The following is a 21,396-nucleotide window of genomic DNA, read 5'->3' as shown; positions in this document are numbered from 1 at the left end:
GAGATGGCTCTCTGCAAAGTTTTTAATAAACCTCACTTCTATGAACCATGCATTTGTTTAAAGTTTTGCTTATAGTAATTGTCTTGGCCACAACACACTATTGATCCTTGGCTGTGCTTTTGAGGGCGACAGCTTGCAGATGCAGGCTGAGAGTTTTGTGCTTCACAAATACAGTGGTGCCTCGCAAGACGAAATTAATTCGTTCCGCGAGTTTTTTCGTAGAGCGAGTTTTTTTCGTCTTGCGAAGCACCACGGCGGGGAGGGGTGGGGAGAAGCAGGGCAGCTGCCGCAGCCGGTCCTTGGACTCACCGCGCCTTGTGGACACCGCACGACGCAGCTGCTGCCCTCTCGCTCCCCTCTTCCCCTCCTGCAGAATCCTCTCTCTCTCTCTCGCGCGCGCGCTCTCTGGTTTGGTCTCTCCAGCTCGGAGTTCCTTGGCTGCCGACTCTAATGAGAACCACATGGGCTGGGAAGAACCCACCTCGCTTAGACTAGAGGAGCCCTCCTCCTCCTCCTCGCCTGCCCCAACAACCCCACCCTGCAAGGAGATCTCAGCTCCGGGATCCTTTCTCTCCCTTGCAGACGCAGGCCTGCGCTTTCCAAGAACGCGTGCATGTCCAGGCGCACGCAGGCAACACCCTGGTCCCCGTGGGGCTCAGGAGCGCGACTCCGGCTGCAGCGCTGGCTGCTGGCGGCAACGGCTCCTGAGGGGAGCGCGCGAGGGCGGTGGGCAGCGGCGCGAGGCAGCCGGAAGGTCAGCCATCAGCCGGAAGGTGGGAGGGAGCCGGAGGAGCGGGGAAGCGAGCGTGCGACCGTCGCCATGACAGGAGAGGCAGGGCTGTTTCGTCTAGCGAAGCAAGCCCTTTGGAAAATCCGTCTTACGAAGCACCTCAGAAAATGAAAAACCCTTTCGTCTAGCGGGTTTTTCGTCTTCCGAGGCATTCGTCTTGCGGGGCACCACTGTACTTCCACCCTTTAGTAAGCTCTTGATAATGCCCTCTACAGAGAATAACAAACAAGGCTGGGAAAGGGGGAGGAAGAAGAGGCCAGCTTCCAAAAGCTTGAAGCTCAACTAGTTTTAGCCCTTATTTTGTTTGATATTTGGTGCTTTGATGAGACCAGACTATGGCAGCCTCATTTTGTGAGGCGAGACGGGACAATAAGATCAACTTGGGAAGTCATATACTTTGGCACCCACTGGATCAAGGATCGGTTCATATGTGCACTTTGTATCTTGCAGAAAGACATGTACCTTGCCTTGCCAATGAACTACCACAACCTCTGCTTCAGTTTTTGTCCATCAAACACTGAGGAGGGTGGTTATTCCATTGTGCATGCCCACCCAGAGAGATGGGAGTTTCCTCCCTTGCGCAGATACGGAAGGGTAGGGAGGCTGAAATGCAGCCAGTACTGGGGGCAAAACTCAGCCCACATACCGCCAGGTGGCCATCAACTAGTCTAAATGGCTATGAACATTTAACAAATATTCACACCCTATTACAGATAGTAGTTTTGTCATCTTCCAAGACACATTCCTAAAATAATCTAAGAAGTTTCTCCCTATGGAGCCTGCTGCTGCAGTACCAAATCCCACACCTGCATTGCTGGGAGAACCTCTGGATTCAATCTGTAACATATACACACAAAGTATGTGGTCTCCTCTAGAATGGTGGTCCTTGGTTTCTATGTGGGCATGCATGAAAACTAAAGATCCATGGAATATCTGGTTTCCCCATAATTGCAACTGACAGTACACTTAGGTCCCCAGGGTGCACTGCTGAATGTTGTGCCAGGCCTCTACATTTTAATGATATTTGCTTTTAAATTGACCATGCCTCAACCACTGTTGCCATTACTCACTTTTCCTCCTTTCCCCATTGTGCAAATAATCTGGCTTGTTTTTATAACCTTCCCCATTTTCTCGTTCTCTTAATTGCCACCATTTGGCCCTTTGTCTCCTCATTTCAGCCACATTGGTTTCTTTTGTTATTTTACTCTTTGCAAGAATGAAAGTTGATTGCATTCAACAGCATAAACAAAACTTTAAACATATCCCTCTGCAGGTTTCCCAGGCTCTGGAGGCCTTCAGCCAATATGCTTTCACTCATCTCACATTCATTCAGTGGCTGCTTCTCTTAAGTCCATTCCTTTGGTGCAATTATTTATGTAACACTGAAACAGGACACCGTGCTTTACTGGATGAATAATAAACCCAAGAGGAGACAAAGGGCAAAAAAGATCCTGCCCACAAAGAATCCATGAGCTGAAAAGTGCATCATCATCATCAACATCATTTTAAAAAACAACTGTAGTTAGTATTGCCACTTACACAATGCCAAGAGAGAATACATTCCCAAAACAGAACAGAGTTTACATTAAGTTTGCATATGTGAATGTATGTATCTAGGTGCTACAGTAGGAATGATTACTATAATTTAAATAGAATGAAATACATCTAATCTGCGTAGAGACTGTTACTAGATATGTGATCCAGTTCTTGGTACCAGTTTGGATTAAGATTCTACAGTCTCAATGCCATTTCACTTCAGTTTGCACCCTGTTATTTTTAACTCTTCCTGATCTGGTCTTTTAGTGTTACAATAATAATGCTACTGCCAGTAAGCCGGTAATTGCCTACTGAAGTATGCTTCTTGCTTCAGAGGTATTGTCTGACACCCCCAAGCAAAGCCTGCCCCTGTAATGTCCTCTTTTTGATATCCCCCAAAATGCTCAACAACTTGGGGGGAATCTCCTAAAAAAGCTCAGCCACTTTGATGGTTTCCGTAAAAAAAGTTCAGCTGACCCCCCCTCCAAACAAAAACCCTTGCTACACCCAAGCAGCAGTGAGCAGGAGGATGCTATGGACCGCTGCCCTCACCCTCAGTTACTGTTCTCTGTCATTTTTGCCTTGTCAGCTAGTTAGTATATTGCCAAGCCAATGGGGTAGCCCACCTCACCCCCTCCAGTTCAGATTGCTCAAGGCATAGCCTGCAGGGCGTGCTTTAGAGTCCCACACAAACTCAAACACTTTGCCAAGAAAAAAGGAACAAAAAACACAATTTGTATTTTTGCATGGATTAATAATAAAAAATAAGCAGCATAAACAGGATGATAGGAAAATTAACCATCTATTATGTTTTAGGAAATAATGTAATTACCGGTATTTCGTTAAAAGAGTCCCAAGGCTGCATTAAAGCCATTGCTATTGCAGGTTCTAATATTCTGCAATATGATAAATGCACCCAAGAGCCAGGCCCCTGGGTGCTGCCTTTTTGCAACATGCAAATATGATTCTTTATCTTTGTTTTATCTACACAGCACCATCAATGCGCTTTGGAGCTTGCCAGAATTTTAAAAGGAAAAGCTTCTGCTCTGAGGAGTCTACAATCTACACATACTCATTTACATATACTCAAGGCCGAAAACCATTTCGTATCTTGTATTGCACTCTGCAGCAAGTCCATATCACCAAGTTTCATATCTGCAGCAACTAATTTTCCCATGAAACCTAGCAAAACATATCCATTGTGTCTGAGAAAGGGGGGGACCCATCTGCAGCAATTTAGTTCAATATTATAGCTGGACTGACCAAAACATACGAAGGTCAAGAGACTTGCCCAGAGTCAGACAGGAATCAGTGGCTCAGTCTGGAGTCATGCCCAGGCCCCTTTTGGCTATCAGCCAGTTTATGTACCCGCAATATTATGCTAAAGTCTCCTAGGCATATCTGACAAGGTTTAAATTGTCTCGTGTGATACAAAGTACTTCATAACAAAAGGACAGAGGGAGAAGAGGAGGAGGAGCCTGGAGGAGGGCAAATGTTGTCCCTGTTTTCAAAAAGGGGAAAAGAGAGGACCCAAATAATTACCGCCCAGTCATTCTGACATCAATACCAGGGAAGATTCTGGAGCAGATCATTAAGCAAACAATCTGTGAGCACCTAGAAAGGAATGCTGTGATCACCAATAGTCAGCATGGATTTCTGAAAAATAAGTCATGTCAGACTAACCTGATCTCGTTTTTTGACAGAATTACAAGCCTGGTAGATGAAGGGAACGCAGTGGATGTAGTCTACCTTGATTTCAGCAAGGCATTTGACAAGGTGCCCCATGATATTCTTGTAAAGAAGCTGGTAAAATGCGGTCTTGACTATGCTACCACTCAGTGGATTTGTAACTGGCTGACTGACCGGACCCAAAGGGTGCTCATCAATGGTTCCTCTTCATCCTGGAGAAGAGTGACTAGTGGGGTGCCACAGGGTTCTGTCTTGGGCCCGGTCTTATTCAACATCTTTATCAACGACTTGGATGATGGACTCAAGGGCATCCTGATCAAATTTGCAGATGACACCAAACTGGGAGGGGTGGCTAACACCCCAGAGGACAGGATCACACTTCAAAACGACCTTGACAGATTAGAGAACTGGGCCAAAACAAACAAGATGAATTTTAACAGGGAGAAATGTAAAGTATTGCACTTGGGCAAAAAAAATGAGAGGCACAAATACAAGATGGGTGACACCTGGCTTGAGAGCAGTACATGTGAAAAGGATCTAGGAGTCTTGGTTGACCACAAACTTGACATGAGACAACAGTGTGACGCGGCAGCTAAAAAAGCCAATGCAATTCTGGGCTGCATCAATAGGAGTATAGCGTCTAGATCAAGGGAAGTTATAGTGCCACTGTATTCTGCTCTGGTCAGACCTCACCTGGAGTACTGTGTCCAGTTCTGGGCACCACAGTTCAAGAAGGACACTGACAAACTGGAACGTGTCCAGAGGAGGGCAACCAAAATGGTCAAAGGCCTGGAAACGATGCCTTATGAGGAACGGCTAAGGGAGCTGGGCATGTTTAACCTGGAGAAGAGGAGGTTAAGGGGGGATATGATAGCCATGTTCAAATATATAAAAGGATGTCACATAGAGGAGGGAGAAAGGTTGTTTTCTGCTGCTCCAGAGAAGCGGACACGGAGCAATGGATCCAAACTACAAGAAAGAAGATTCCACCTAAACATTAGGAAGAACTTCCTGACAGTAAGAGCTGTTCGACAGTGGAATTTGCTGCCAAGGAGTGTGGTGGAGTCTCCTTCTTTGGAGGTCTTTAAGCAGAGGCTTGACAACCATATGTCAGGAGTGCTCTGATGGTGTTTCCTGCTTGGCAGGGGGTTGGACTCGATGACCCTTGTGGTCTCTTCCAACTCTATGATTCTATGATTCTATGAGAAGAACAGAGCTAGTCAGATCTACACAGGAAAACACAGTGTACCGGTATATGCCAAGATGGTACATTTCTCAAGGCCTGAAAGGTTAATCCATTTGCCCGAAGCCATACTATTCTTTCTGGAAAGGTGAGAAAGACAGACTATAAGCATCTTCAGATCCTGAAATAGACACGCCCACCCCTAGTTTTATTCTTACTGCCAGGATTTTAAGTTTTAGAGTCAGTGTGGTATAGTGTATTTTGTGGTCTCATTTTGTATTTTTTGTTGTGAACTGCCCTGTGATGTTCGAATGAAGGGCGGTATACACATTTAATGAATAAATAAAATAACCACATTCTAGAATTATGACTAAACTTTAAACTGTGGTTAATTTTAACTGTGGTTATTTAAACAAGCCTTGGTTTTAAGTTGCCTTGTTTCAAGCAAACAGTAGCTAAGACTAACTGCAGTTAGTTGGGTTTGAACAATATGAAAAACCAGCGTTAACAGAAAGCAAAAGGAAAAGCTTCCCAATTCCTTCCTTGTGGCTGTTGAGCAGGAGAGGGGAGAGGAGAGCACATGAGTTAAGAAGAGTAGGCTCACTCCAGTCATGATAAGACAGTTTATCATGATATGCAAATGCAGCCCTTGGGGACGGTAGTCTCAACATTTAGCATGACTATCTGAAGGTGAAAACATGGGCTCAAAACAGTAGTGCTCACTTGCTGGTGCAAATCGGCAAACAATTTTATTTTATTTTATTTTATTTTGCTTGCAAAGCAGATTGGTGGCAAGAGTCATGGTTGCAGCCAGTCCTTCCACCTTTGGATTGACAACGGGAGACCCAATCTGGTCCCGGCTTCCAAGCAGCAGAACCCTGTGAGCCAAGCAGAACATGCCAAACAGCCAAACAATGACTCTGCTGCACTGGCTCCCAGGACCAAACCTCCCCAAAACAAATGAGGCACCACAATTACACATGTAACCCCCCACATTTTCAGCATGGAGATCCTGAGTCTCTCTCCCAACCCAAACATGCAACAATAAATAGAAATAGGATTCCAATATTGGCAGTTGCCAGAAACAAAATGGTTAGATTGTAAGGCACAAACAAGTGTGGCAATAGAGGACACCCACCAGACGCATGACATGCCACCAATCCTGCAAAATGTGCCAACATGCCTCTGTATCAGCAGTGACTACAGATGTATAATTGGTTATACAGGGCAGTAGCTCAGTGGTGAGAGTGTCTGTTTTGAATGCAGGAGGCCCCAAGTTCAGTACCTGTCTGAATCCGGAGAGCCACTGCCGGTCAGGGCTGCTCAGAGTGGTGGTCCACAGCCCAGTGCTGGTCCCTGACTCCACTACAGCCCAGGTTGGGTGGGACACTTCCGTGACCAAATCCAGTCCAGGGCCCACTAGAGAAAATAAACTGCTTGTCCTCGCAGCAGACAGTCTGAGAAGCACGGGTGCCCTGGGTCAGAAGGGCCAAATACCTGACTCTGTATGAGACAGCTTGCTATGTTCCTATGTACCTATTGGATTTTCCTTGGTAAGGGGAAATCTGGATTAAATGTTTAAAGAGGAAGTCATTTCTGTTGGCACTTTGATGATCACAGCCTTGTTTAAATACTGCAAAACAAAAACAAAACTAAAGACCTGTGGACATAAGCACCACCGATTCCATAATAAACTCCCATCTGGAAGCATCCGTATTTTCATGTACCATTAGATGAAGTGGAACTCCCAAGAGAATTATAAGGGTCTCAATAAGACATAGGTCTGAGCAGACATGCATAAGCTTGTGCTCTTGACCTTTAGTAGCATCAGTAATGCTATCTTGCTTTTCATAAACCTCTTCACGTATTGGTCCCTGCATTTGGCTTCCTTTGTGGCAATCAGCGCTTCTGGTGTTTACTCCTTTGCACAGTTGCAACAAAGTTGCGGCCTTCCTTTATGTAATGGCTGCTTAATGTACCTCCTCGATGAGCGGTGGTTGTGGCCCGACGTGGTGCCTCTCTTGCTGCATCTGTCTCCCTACCTGCCATGCTCCCTTTTCTTCACTTGTATCGTGATAAAAGCGGCCATAGAATAACTGGTAAAAGGTTTTAGCAAGGGCTTCCGTATGCCAGCTGCAGGTGTCCTCCTCCCACTAACTCATCTATTCAAAAATCGGTCAGGGAAATGCCAGAGGTGGCATGGTGTAAGATTCTAAAGGGGGGGAAATTAGGCAGAATAGTGGGCCCGTTCTCTCATGCTCCATTCGATAACCTCAATGTATCACCTTTGGCCATTGCTCCCAAGAAGACGCCCAGTGAGTTCCACATGATTAACAATCTGTCCCATCCAAAACAGGGCTCAGTAAATGACGTCATCCCTCAGGAATTGTGTACTGTGTGTTATGCCTCCTTTGACCATGTGATGAAGCTGATCAAGGAGGGTGGATGTGGGGCATTGCTCGCAAAGTGTAACATGGAGTTGGCCTTTCGCCTGCTTCCTGTTCATCCTAGTGACTTTCACCTGCTAGGCTTCAAATTCCAGGATCAATGGCACTTGGATAAGGCAATGCCTATGGGGTGCTCTATCACACGCGCAGCCTTTGAAACCTTCAGCACATTTGTAAAATGGGCCACTAAGCTGAAGTCCTGTTCCGGGCATATCACACCTTATTTAGATGATTATTGGCCCAACAGGTTCAGATTCCTGTCAGGATGTGTTGTGTTTATTCCAACAGATGGCTGCTGATTTGGGCATTCCGTTAGCAGCGGAAAAAACAGAAGGTCCTGCCACTTCCCTGTCTTACCTGGGCAACAAACACCCCGCCTGCCCCAAGCCAAGCTGGATGCCCTTAGACAGCTTCTCATGTCCTTACTCTCCTTAAAAAACAGCTACTCTGCACAAAATCCCTGTTAGGCCACCTAAACTTTGCATGCAGAGCCATTGCCCCAGGGTGGTGGAGGCTCTGCAGCTGAGCACGCAATAAGCCGATTGATGTAAAGTTTACCAAGGACTAGCTGACCACATCCTTTTCTCAGTATTCCATTCTGGCTGTGATTTTTGCTGTTCAGAGAAATGCGACACTTACTTCCTGAGCAGTGTTTTGGTCTCAGCAGAGTTCTGGCTCCCATCTTCTTCACAGTTTGAGATCTCCAGGTTTCCATATCTAAATGCAACAGGAAAATATAAACTGTAGGCAGTGGTTAAAAATAAAAGGCTGGGTGGAGGGGAGAGCCATGTTTAAGGAATCCGATATTAAGAGCTGATTAAAAACTCCCCTGGTCTCTAACTAGCAAATAACAGGAAGTTTAACACCACTGGAAGGCTGCTTCCACAGGACCAGCTAAGGAGCTGAAAGGCAGGAAAAAAGTGAAACGCAGCCTTTCCTCTTTCTCTTGTCCCCCCCCCCCCCCAGCTGCTTCTTGGCCATCAGTATCTCATGAGGGTTACTAAGCCAGGTAGATAGTTCAGCAGTTCCAAATGTGAACTCTTTTTTACATAAATATTTTGTTTAAAAGACCTGATTACACAAACTCTCCATCAGGAATATGAAAACATCCATGCTTTCTAGAGCTCCTCTTACAGGACTGTAAATATTCATTTATATATTATTTCTGACCGTTCCAAGGGCTCCAGGGAAGTATCAATGCATAAAATAAGTGCTTAAAAGTCTTCCACAAACAGCAGGCAAACTTCTAAAAGCTAATGTAGCAAATCAATTATATACATAAGGAATGAAGAGCTTGGTACTAACTTTCCTGACCAATGCAGAATTTGAATTAACATTAACATACTTTCACTACAGTTTATGTATCTTTATTATTACATGCTTACATATGCCATATATCTGAGATGGGGAACCTGTGGCTCTCCAAATGGTCATAGAATCATAGAATCATAGAGTTGGAAGAGACCACAAGGGCCATCAAGTCCAACCCCCTGCCAAGCAGGAAACACCATCAGAGCACTCCTGACATATGGTTGTCAAGCCTCTGCTTAAAGACCTCCAAAGAAGGAGACTCCACCACACTCCTTGGCAGCAAATTCCACTGTCGAACAGCTCTTACTGTCAGGAAGTTCTTCCTAATGTTTAGGTGGAATCTTCTTTCTTGTAGTTTGGATCCATTGCTCCGTGTCCGCTTCTCTGGAGCAGCAGAAAACAACCTTTCTCCCTCCTGGTGTCAGACTCCAACTCCCATAAGCCCCAGCCAGCATGACCAATGGCCAAGGATGATGGGAGTTGTTCATCAACATCAGGCTGTGTGTGGCTGCAGGTTCCCCATCCATGTTTCATATAGTTATGCATTCTGTATCAAGTAAGCAATGTGTGTCTGACAATGATTCAACTCTGAACATTTTTTTATCCCTTTTCTGCAGCATCACTTTCTTCTGTTGTAAAGTGCATTGGGTATGAATCAGTACTAAATTTTTATGGTGTTATCTATGGAATTGCAGAACAAGCACATGACCACTGCGTTGGACACACTTAATGCCTGTTTAGTGTGATCCGGTGCCTCCCGCTGTGAGAAGACTGTGTGCTATGAACTTAAGGTATTGAGGCACTCTCTGCTGGCAGCAGGACCTGAGCCTTCCATGTCACACTGAGGAGAAATAGAAGGGAAACAGCATGCCTTGCTTGCGCCCACTGAGCTACTGGGTCCCCCCTCCCCACTCACACACATCTTCCCACATTTGTATATGAATCAAAGAATGCAGCATGCAATTAGAGAATAACTTGTTCTCAAAACTACTACATGGTAAAGAACCTGTGGCTCTCCAAATGGTCATAGAATCATAGAATCATAGAGTTGGAAGAGACCACAAGGGCCATCAAGTCCAACCCCCTGCCAAGCAGGAAACACCATCAGAACACCATCAGAACATACTGACAAACCAGAACATTTTCTTTATTAAGGGTTGCTTCAGGCTGTGGGGATTAGCCGTGGTTCCCTGCCAAGGGTTCTTTGTCTAGTGCACAGTCAGTGGCATACCAAGGCTGCTACGTCATGTCATGAAGCACCCCTAAATTTGCAGAGGGATATGTAAGAGAAAACATGAGCTAGAATGAAATGAAATAGAATTATTTTAGGTTGAGAGCAAATGAAACACTATTGAGAAGTGAGACAACTATAGACGCACACCATGGGTGCGGCCAGGACTTTTGTTGGGGGGGCAGGACTTTTGTTAGTGGGGGCAGAACCATTGTGATTGGTCAGTTAAGTATTCCTTCTGTTTTACTTGATGGGGGTGGCAGCTGCCCCTCCCTGCCTCCCTTTGGCTATACCCAGGAAGCACACTGCAATAAAGACAAATTTTCCCCAAGTTCAAATTAGGGTGATATCAGTTTCCAGTTTGCATCAGATTCTGTCTGTGCACAACTTTGACTGGCTGGCACCTGTGACATAATGAATCTACTTTCATCAGGCAATTTGGCCACTTTGTTTTAAAGAGTGAGTTTTAAAACTGCAGGACATGGGTGGCGCTGTGGGTTAAACCACAGAGCCTAGGACTTGCCGATCAGAAGGTCAGCGGTTCGAATCCCCATGACGGGGTGAGCTCCCGTTGCTCAGTCCCTGCTCCTGCCAACCTAGCAGTTCAAAAGCACGTCAAAGTGCAAGTAGATAAATAGGTACCACTCCGGTGGGAAGATAGACGGCGTTTCCGTGCGCTGCTCTGGTTCACCAGAAGCGGCTTAGTTATGCTAGCCACATGACCCGGAAGCTGTATGCCAGCTCCCTCGGCCAATAAAGCGAGATGAGCGCCACAACCCCAGAGTCATTCATGACTGGACCTAATGGTCAGGGGTTCCTTTACCTTTACTTTAGAACTGTATGAACATATAAGTGGCACTTTCAGGAAACATATTTTAAAAACTTGATAGCCCACCTGAAGTACCAGGAGGACAGGTAAGGCGGATGACCAAATCATCATTTGAAGCTGCATCAACTCCTGCTTTTATGCCCCATTTGTGTATAATAGAAAGAGAAATGCTAACAAGTTGCTCCCTAAAGCCTGTTCTACCAATTAAAGTCTCATGACTGAGGCAATTTTGATTTTCAGATTAGGAAGTGTATCAAGAGGAACAAAGCAGGACTGTAGTACAAAATTCTATAGTGAAAGAACTTCCAGGTGTGCAGATGGGCCTTTATAACTCAATGTGGGATAGCAAAAAAATTAAATATGTCTGATATGGTTAAAATTACTTAGAATGGAATCTTATACAAGACTAACCAGAAGTAAACCTCCTTGGGGACTTGCTTCCTCATACTGTGAGTAGAGGATTGGAGTTTTAGAAATTCAACTTTGACAAGAGTTTAAGCAGATAAATGGATTCTGGGGCAAGCTTCAGATCCAGCCTTCTTTCCCACTTTCCCTCTCCATCCACCAAGAGCCAATAGAAAAACAGAAACCCTGCTTGCACATTTCCCTGTAGCTGTGCTGTGCTGACTCATTAAAAAAACAAATTCCACAATAGGGAAATTCCATTAGTAGGACTAACAAAAATATTGCACAACAGGGAGCAAGCTTTTCAGTTCTCCAGTACTCTTGTATCTGGCAGAAACTTCACCATTTCAGCATTCAGTGTCCTCCAAACACTAGATAACGGTACCCAGTTTTTGTTCCAGCTGACTTTTACCTGGCACACCACTTAAAAAATAATATCCAGCTTTGCTAATACAAAGACTGCCACACACCCCTTTACTTGTGCCCTCTGGCTCCCCAAAGACCTTAAGGCTGGAGGCAGAACTGAATGGCTACTAGATTTTAATTTTAAAAATGTGTCCTGTCCTGAAAACATCTGACAATCTGCCTTGCATCTTGAGAAACGAAACAAATTATGCCTACAAAAAAGCCCTGCATTTTAGCTCAAGAGCTTCAGGCTTGGGGAGTGACTACAGCACTCCCAGCGCCCCCTCCTTTCCCCACTAAAACATCTTGCTTGATGAAGAATTCTGGAGAACTTGAAAGATTGCTCACTGTTTTGTGACATTTTAGTTGATCCTAATACAGATATGGTCCTACTGCGAATTTTGGATTTCTCCATATATCTCTGCAGATAAAGGGGCTAGAGAAAAAGCTGGAAATTTAGAGAAGATGGTGGTGCTGTTTCACTCCGCTAAAAGCACAATGCTTTACAAGTTCTATGGCGGCAACAAAGGGTATTCCGTTCCTTCACAGTCAACATCCATCTGCCTCTGATGGAGACATACTTCTTATGATGACACAATCAGAGGAAACCCAGCTGACCAGGGTCCTGCTCTTTCCACGCCCCCTGATGCCACATGGCTCTTCCTGGCCATTCAATAGGATTCACTCACAGGTAAATGTGTATGCAGCCTTTTCTTTCAAACTGATACTATATTCTGCTTAATTCTCACAATCAGCCTATACCACCTGATCCTTGCAATGCTCTGAAAGATGGTCTTTCCTATCCTTACCGTCAACCTGATTTCTCCTCAATTTTAAACTTCTGAAAGTCCCTTCCTTCCTCCTCCTCCTCTTCCTATTAACCTCATGCTTTCCCTCTCCTTACTGCTCTACACTGAGTTGATTTCCCAATAGGGTTTAATAAACTTCTTTTAACTTAGAAATGTCTGCAAGTTCTGGCTCCTTATCTTTTTGCTCTCTTTATACTTCCCTCTCTAAAGGTACTTGACTTCTTGTCAAACCCAAAATCTCATCTTGTTTCTGACCCTCCTCCCTTGTTTTAACCTTATCTCTGGAATGCCTTGCTTCCTGAGATTAGAACTTGTCCCCATCAGTTTTTGGTTTTTAGCCTGAATTTGAAGGAACATGTTGTCTTTAGCTTTTACCCATTAGTTAATTTCTCTTCATTTCATTTCCTATGGTGACTCTCACCATTTTTTTTACTCTTTTTTGCCTGTCTGCCCATAAAGCCTGTGGGAAGGGCCTCTTTTCCGACTGCATTTATATGGCAGAATGCTTTGGAAGTTATATGATTCTTACTGTTGGCCATTTATCACAGGTTGGTTAACATTACTTAGGGCCCTAAGGAGCCCCATTAAATGGAATGATCCACCCTCTTCTCCTGCCTTGCGCTGTTCTGTTCCATGGGTTCTCCTGGCCCCCACCGGCCAATTTCAGGGGGGTGGGGAGAGGGGTGTTGCAACAGTGGAAGTCCTTGTGCAGGCTTCTGTTGTGGGGCTCACTAACTGAACCTGCTCACAGTCTCTTCTCTGCCAAGAGTCTCACAGAGAAACTTCGTAAAACAGATGTTTTGTTTTGGTATCCCTGAACCACTTAATATGAGACTGTTTGAATATTATTGGTTTCCAATAATCATTCCAGTGCATCATTTTTAGAAGAAAAAGCTGCATATAAATAAAAAGGTGGGACTTCTTTTTCTTTAAAATCCATTGTGGTAGCATTTAACCCCAGAGCTATTAAGGACATTTTATGGAGCTGGTTCAAATTATGACTAAAGAGAATATAAATTAAGGGATTTTCTACTTCATATGGTTCAGGGATATTTGTTAAGTGCTATAAAATAACTTACTGTGCAAACCTATATACATTTATGCAGAAGAAAGTCCCACTGAGTTCAATAAAACTTATTCCGAAGTAAGTGCGTTTAAGATTCCAGAGAGATTTAATTTTAAATTCACAGAAGGAATTATTATTTAAAGGGACACATATTTTACACCTAGAAACAGAAGTGGGGTCATTATTGTTTATTAGTGGGATCATAGAATCAAAGAATTGTAGAGTTGGGAGGGACCATGAGGGTCATCTAGTCCAACCCCTTGCAAAGCAGGAAGATTTCATCCAATGTGGGGCTCAAACCCACAACCCTGAGATTAAGAGTCTCATGCTCTACCGGATGTCTAAGGGAAGGCTCTGAAGATTAAGAAATATTCTAATATTAACAACAACCAACAAACTCACCCAGCCTCTTGCTATAAAAGATTAAATATATTTTAAACAGAGCCATTACTGACTTTGTAGAATGATTCAATTCTATTTAAAATGTTGATTTAATAATTATGATTTGGTATGTGTTGAGACATTATTTTGCTTTTTCACTATTTCATTTTTTTAAAAAAGTTTTTTTCTGGGTTTGTAGTATACTGTTATGCTGCTTTAAAAATGGAGGAAACAAAGCAAAACAGCAGGTCCCAGAAAGACCCTCCCCATAAACCCACCGCCAGAGGCAAGCTGGTGACCCTCCTCAACTGGGGTCATGAATTAATCTTTAGTTCTGCTAACAGAAGCCGTGTATCTGCAACCCCACTCGAAACATACAACCCCTTGCATTTTGTTAATTATAAAGAAAACCCCAACATGTTACGACTTTGAATTTGGACCTAAAGCTACCAAGCCCACAATTGCTGGGTGGTTGCTTAGGTCCAGTCACTGTAAAAGTACTTCTCTTTTCATCTTTCCACCGCCAGTCAAACCCGTTTGAAGGGAGTGCTCATACTATATATAGCCTTGCGTTTTATGAAAGTGCTCGATTGGCAGTCTGCAAACTGATGTTCTTTGTTAAACTACAAAGTAGGAACAACAATGAACAGCTGCACTACAAGCTTCCCTCAGCCACCCCCAATTCTGTGCCTCAGCCAGCCAACCATGACTAAAGCAGACCTCCCCGCAGGAAGCCCAGCCTTGCTCAGGAGAACAGCATACAAATCACCCCCTTGCCTTGCAATGCAAGGTGTCCCTCAAAAGGAAACTGAAAGCCATGGCTTGCAATGAAAATTCATCCTTAACAGTGGCCCCTTGTACAGAATCTGTAAGGGATTGGTTCCTGGTGTTTTGTTTTTAAAATCTTGTTCACTTTCAACTCTGGATTTACAGCACAAACCACAGGAAATCACATGGATTTTGTGAAGCTGGCAAAGCAGGCTGTACGAAGAGGCAAGTTTAGTTGTCCTCCTGACTGTGTGACCGAAGTGTGCCTGCCTGCAAAGGAGAATGTGAACAGAAGCATACAGCTTGCACTGTCAGAGCAGTGCCCTGCAAATTGAAGAACAGGAGACAGAAACCCTAACTGCAGCTCAAAATTATATTGGTTTCACACCACTTTAAGTGTTGTAACTGCACCCAAGGAATCCTGAGGATTTCCATTTGGTGAGTTGCTAGGCATTCTGTGTTAGAGATCGCACACACACAAACACACATCTTGGTTTCTTGGAAAGGCGAAACTGTGTGACTATTCCCAGTAACTTTATTTCTCTGCTTAAGCATGCTTCACTTTTCTTTCTGTAAAAGACAAATGACAGATGTACACTATTTATTTCCCATCTTGTCATCAGTGCCACCATGACCATCAGACTAGCAGGCAATAGGTCCAAGGCCCCCAAATAATTGTCAGCAGCTAGCAAGCAGCACTGTGCTAGAAAACGCTGCTCCTACTACCTGAAGCAGTAGCAGGGGGCCTTTTGGATGAGCTGCTTCCAGGAGGCCCCTCAAGCCTGGCAGCACCTCGGACTGTATGAGTGATTCCTCCAAAGCAGCGACCTGCACTCCAAAAGTGATAGGGAGGCGGGAAAATGCAGCTATTTGAGGACTAAGTCAGGCATAAATACACCACACTAACACTCCGCCCCAGAAGCAAATTTATTTTTCCATTTTCCCTTACTAGCATGAGGGCTAAAAGCCTGTACTTTCTCTTCAGAATAAAAAATGAAGTGACATGAAGGCACAAAGTAGTTCCAGTGCTAATTGTTGAACTGAAGCAGTAGGTGGTAGTAGACCCTTACTTTAAAATACATCTTAAAAGTCACTCAAGTTAACAATAATTCAAAAATCAAACTTCACCTCATTTCATGCATCTCCAATCTGTTGTGGTTAATCCCTTGTGACAGTTTGTATGGCATGATTTAAAACTATTTTTGACTGAAAATAGCCTTTCAATCTTACCGATCAAGGAGAAGTTCCAGAACTTCTTTTGTAGATGCAAAGCCCCTGTATGTGGACAGAAATATACTGATGTAGGTGAAGTCATTGTCCCCAAAGGCTGTTAGAAGGTTCTCCACAAGCTTCTCCAGAGTGCCAGCTTTTATTGTCCTGATCTTGCATGTCTCATATTGGCTGACTGTATGCCCTGGGGGCAGTTGGTCCCCTTCAACCTAGGCAAAAGGCAAGAAACAAGGGGAAATTAATCAAACACCCCTACCAAGAGGAGAACGATCATAGTGAAACCAAATACGGTATACTTTTTAATAGGGGCTGCCCAGGAATGGTCTGAAGGTACATGGCGTAGGTCTGGTACTTCAAGGTGCCGGATGTGAGATCATCTGGGAACCATACGAAAGCTACTCTGAGCCCATAAGAGCAAACAAATGGGAAAACAGTAGGGTTGGGGGACGCTATTAAACTCCAGAAGATCTGTTAACCCAGCTCCAAGTTTTATGGACAAAATGCCCTCAGGTCCCTCTCCTCTCACCACTGGCTGTTTTCTTGCTCTCCCTCTCAGCCCAGTCTGTGCCACTGTCTGATGTTCTGTTTTACCTGTTGCTCTCGCTTGCTTGGAGAGGGCAGGTGAACAGCCAGCAATATCCAAAAGGGGAAGCAGTAGTACAATGGGTGCTCTGGGAGTTGGCAGTAGGCATCTTGCTGGAGTGCAGTCCTCCTCTAGTGCATGACACGGCTGACCCTTGAAGTCAGCCCAGATTTGAGCTAGCAGAGGCTACGCGCCCTGAGAGTCAAGGAGACGAGATAAGCCTGGAGTGTAAAGCGGAGGAAGGGCAGCCGAGCTGCAGTAGAAACCTAATCTCTGTGTACAATGGTACTTCGGGTTAAGAACATAATTCATTCTGGAGATTCGTTCTTAACCTGAAACTGTTCTTAACCTGAAGCACCACTTTAGCTAATGGGGCCTCCTGCTGCCGCCGCGCAATTTCTGTTCTCATCCTGTAGCAAAGTTCTTAACCTGAGGTACTATTTCTGGGTTAGCAGAGTCTGTAACCTGAAGCAAAGAGCAGGAAGGGGGGAGTCCAAGGGGGGAAACACAAACTGTCAGTTCCGGTTCAGGCTCAGCAGCAGGGGCACCAGAAGTAGCCTGTCCAAAAATGCACAGACTCACGAGAATATGCAAGAGGCGGGAAAAAGAAAGTGGGGGTTCCGTTGCTGGGGGAGGAAGAGACGGAGCTCAGACTTGGCAACAGCAAACTTGGGAGAAGACGCCGAGGACTGAGCTCCGCAGTGATTTACGTGTTTAAGCAATAAATCTGAGATAATTACTGCCAGAGTTGTCTCACTTCTGTGGGAGAGACCCACGCCATTACAGCTATATGCTATCAAAACACAGGATAGCTACTGAAAATAGCAACCCCATGCCTGATGTCTCTTGTTCTCTGAAATATGTAGTCGTGAAATGTGTGCTATGACATCATCATTCCATATGTTTCCCATGTTGCAATGAAGTGGCACAGGAGTGGGAAACGTGGCCCTCCAGATGTGGCTGGAATACAAGTCCCATCATCACGATTGGCCATGCTGGCTGAGGCTGATGGGAGTTGGAGCCCAACAACACCAGTTCCTACCCCTGATGCTGAACACTCACGACACTGTAACGTCACATCACATAGTTCACATTATGGAGAAACTAGACACGGGTTGCTTTTCTTGGCAATGGTCTCGTGTTTTTAGTAACCTTGTAGTTTATGGGTTTAGTTCCGCCTAAAGACTACACATTATTTTATCTTCACAACAGGAGGATTGGAAGAAAGCTCCCCCCGCATATCCTCCAAAAATGAAACTAAACTTAGGAAGGAAAGAAGCAAGAATTGGCTGCGCTGATTAAAATGAAGCCAAAATCAACACAAACAACAAAAGCTTGATATAACATGTGTCTAAAACAGAGAAGTCTTGAAAACACCCAACTGAAAAGCTAAGCAAGTATGAACCTGGACAGTTTTTGGATGGGAGACCACCCAAAAAACTGAGATACCAATGTAACAAGCCAAGTATTTTTATTAAGACATTTTGGAATTTTGAAGTATGATGTTCAAGTCAAGATGTCCCATTTGTATAATAACTATTAATTAAACTCCTTGGTTCACACATCTCACAAGGAACAGATGCCATATCTTGCAATTCATGTCCTATTTTTATTGCTAAGCTATTTGCCGTCATGAAAACTCATTCTTTTAACTTCTTGAAGTTTTTCAAACTGTGTTAGTCTGTTTAGATCCTCATCCAAAAGTTGCTGAAGTCAAAGAACATCATGTGTTTTAGTAGCGTTTGGAACCCTGTGCAAAGCTGACTAAAACAGAGAAAATGAACCAGGTGACAAAGGCCCACAAACAACGGTAAATGTGCAGGGGAATGATGTTATTGTTCTGCAGGAATCTGGAACTCCAAATAGCCGTATAGGTAAGAATCTGCTCTCGGGTACCAGCCATGGAAGCTTTTAAACAGTTGCTTTCCCCATTTTATTGGCTAACACAGGGATCTAAAGGCAGGTGGATTGGTAAAAAAAAGGAAAAGGCAATGAGTACTTTTTTGGTAAGGCTGTGGAAGCCAGTCTGCCAAACAAAAGCACCTGCCAATAGGCACGCAAAATCTTGCAGGAGAACAGAGGTAACAGAGTTTTCTGAAAATCTCAAGGTCAAACTTCTCTGCACATTTTCTTAAAAATCCCTTTTGTCTCCCTTTATCTTAGTGAAAAGGGTTTTTATTTTTGCAAGTTATGTTAAAACTATGATTCTTGCTTATCATATGCATGCACATTTCAGGTTTCCTAAAATCAGCAGCATATAAACAGATACATACAACAATGCATATGACTGTGTAAAAAACGTATTTTTCACTCCATAAGATGCAGCTGACCATAACATGCACCTAGTATTTAGAGAAGGAAAACAAGAAAAAAAAGATTCTGAATGAAACAGTGGATGTATGATTTTTGTGGTTCATGCTGTGGCCACAGACATGTGATTTGACTGTGAGCTTGGGGTGTTGTTGTTGTTTAGCTGTTTAGTTGTTTAGTCGTGTCCGACTCTTCGTGACCCCATAGACTAGAGCACACCAGAGTTTGGGGTAGCCCAATGCAAAAATCCTGAGAATCCACGTGGACCTGTGCTTTGTAACCATGTTTTTGCACCATTGCGGCCCCACGAAACAGTGGATGCGTTATTTTTTTGGTGCAGGCTGTAGCCATGGACATGCTATGTGATCTGATGGTGAATTTGGGATGACCCAATGCAAAAATCCTGAGGATCCACGGGCTTTTACCTCCCCCCTCCCAGGCAGCCTCCTTTATCGCTTATCTCCCTCCTATCAGCTGCTTCCTTTCAACACTCCTTTCCCTCGTTTGCCTTAGTGTCTTTTCCTTAGCTGGAGCAGTTTTTTGCTCCTCCTTTTCTTCTAATTTCTCTCCTCATTGCTTGTTTTAGTATTCCTGTCTCCTCGCCTTGCAAGTTCACTATCTTTACCTCCCCACCTCCCACAGCAGCCTTATCTCCCTCCCAATCGCTTGCCAATCAGCGGCTTTGTTTCCACACCTACTTCCCTCTTTCAAAAAAAGAAAAGAAAAAAGCACGATCTGCTTTTCGCACCTGGGCAATTCGGCTCCAGGGATTATACATTCACTCCATAAGACACACAGACATTTCCCCTTACTTTTTAGGAAGAAAAAAAGTGCGTCTTATGGAGTGAAAAATTCGGTACATTATTAACACTAATAAAATTATACGGCAAAAATATACTACCACATGGGGCTTGACTCTACATATTTTTGTGCATAATTTTACATATGATTATCTGGGATTTTTTAAAAAGGAAATGCATAAAAAGCTTGAACAGAAGGGGGCACTTGATACGAGAGGCAGTGTGATGCAAGCAAATCAGAACTGGCTCCTGATTAGATAGGCAGCCTCCTTGCTGAACCTGATGCATAGGAAAAAAGTTTTCTTACTCCAGCAGGCATTTTAAGGTAGTATTTGGTTTGATGAATTTTTAGGCCAGGGGCCTAAAAAGACTGCATAGAAACACTAATGATTAAGTGGTATGCAAATGCCTTAATAAGCAAAGTCCCATTGGTTCAGAAGTGCCAAATTCAGCGTATACGTCTGTTAGAAGTCGATGCCTCCTCCACTCCAGAACAGGGCTGGGGCATGTATGATCTGGCCTAGTCGTGAAGAAAAGTCACTGCAGCATCAGAGGTCAGTGGCATCACAGCTGCAGGCGCCTATCCTCCTCCTCCGTGCGTATGTGCATGCATGTGTGTATGTATGTGTTACAGAGAATCCAAGTATGCAAGAGAGGCAAGTATGCAAGCGAGAATGTGTTTGTACAATTGTAGCAGAGGGAAAGACTCCAAGTGGGCCTACAGGCCAATGCATAGAGAAGCGGACCTGACAAAGTTATCATGTGGGGCAGACATTTAAATCAGCAGCTAAGCATGTGGCAGGGACTCCGTGCAACTCAGTTTCCCAGCAGTGTGGTTTCCACAGTGATAATGAACAAAACAGCCCTCTGTGTGGGAGTGGGAAGCTGAAAACAGAAAAGGGGAAGAGTGGCGGGGGGGTAGGATGGATAGCTACTCAGAAGGTATGGGGGTGATATATGCAACTTTTTGCAGGTCTCCACTTGCTAACGTATCAAGTTACAACAGAGTTGATTATTCAAAATGTACTATTTAGAAAAGGAGTCATATATCCATCTTTCTTATCGGTAAAAAGTTTACACAAAGGGAAACATAATCAGGCAACATCTTTTAGCAATGAAGTCTACAAGACACTAGGAGTCTGGTCTCCCAAGAGGAGCTTCATCACTTGCATTTAGACTACAAAAAACATCAATGATATGTTATAGAAAGGATAAACCACCTGAGGATGGCTCAATGACCTCATTGTTGTTTATTCTTCTCCTATTCTTGTTACAGGTTCAAGATGGAACGGGAGGTGGCTGGGCATATCTCATAGCTGTGGAAGACAGATACTGCACAGAACTTTCTCCGTCAATGGAGAGCTGCCGCCTCACCAGCTGGGGCAGAGGGTCCTGCGCGGGTCCTTTCTCTTTTCCATTTCACTCATTTGTACCCAGCCTCCGCAGTTGTTAACTGTAATATTGACAGTGCCCACCGTTCTTTCCCTGGCCATCTTCTTTCTGACTGAGATTTTGCTGCCCTTTGCAAAATACATTTTTATTTCTGTGGCTCTCTCTGCGTAAAAAATGAAACCCAGGAAAAAGCACTCCACACTTTTACTATGGAAGGCGTCCAAAGACAAT

General features: G+C 44.2%; 1 protein-coding gene and 1 long non-coding RNA gene across 9 annotated transcripts in view; one reads left to right on the top strand and one right to left on the bottom strand.

The window, feature by feature from the left end:
- Positions 1-21,396, bottom strand: part of RGL1 (ral guanine nucleotide dissociation stimulator like 1) — a 140,610-nt gene that overhangs the window by 32,135 nt on the left and 87,079 nt on the right. For 5 of the 8 annotated variants that reach the window (XM_083446508.1, XM_083446509.1, XM_083446512.1 and 2 more), the window contains 2 exons: positions 16,081-16,289; positions 8,285-8,362 (listed from right to left, as the gene is read on the bottom strand). In XM_083446508.1, coding sequence (XP_083302634.1) covers positions 8,285-8,362; positions 16,081-16,289 — 287 coding nt within the window. Of the gene's footprint in view, positions 1-3,589; positions 3,613-6,483; positions 8,363-16,080; positions 16,290-16,671; positions 16,837-21,396 lie in introns of those variants that run through there. The other 3 variants (XM_083446514.1, XM_083446515.1, XM_083446513.1) reach the window with 3 other exon arrangements.
- Positions 9,379-11,587, top strand: LOC310680217. Its single transcript, XR_014512698.1, has 2 exons — positions 9,379-9,964; positions 10,076-11,587. It is a non-coding gene; the product is annotated as an uncharacterized lncRNA (long non-coding RNA).

This window comes from Podarcis tiliguerta (assembly GCF_965153285.1).
Source record: "Podarcis tiliguerta genome assembly, chromosome: 6".
NCBI classification, from domain to species: domain Eukaryota; kingdom Metazoa; phylum Chordata; class Lepidosauria; order Squamata; family Lacertidae; genus Podarcis; species Podarcis tiliguerta.
The sequence above is the reverse complement of the archived record's forward strand: the minus strand, read 5'-3'. Positions and strand labels throughout refer to the sequence as shown.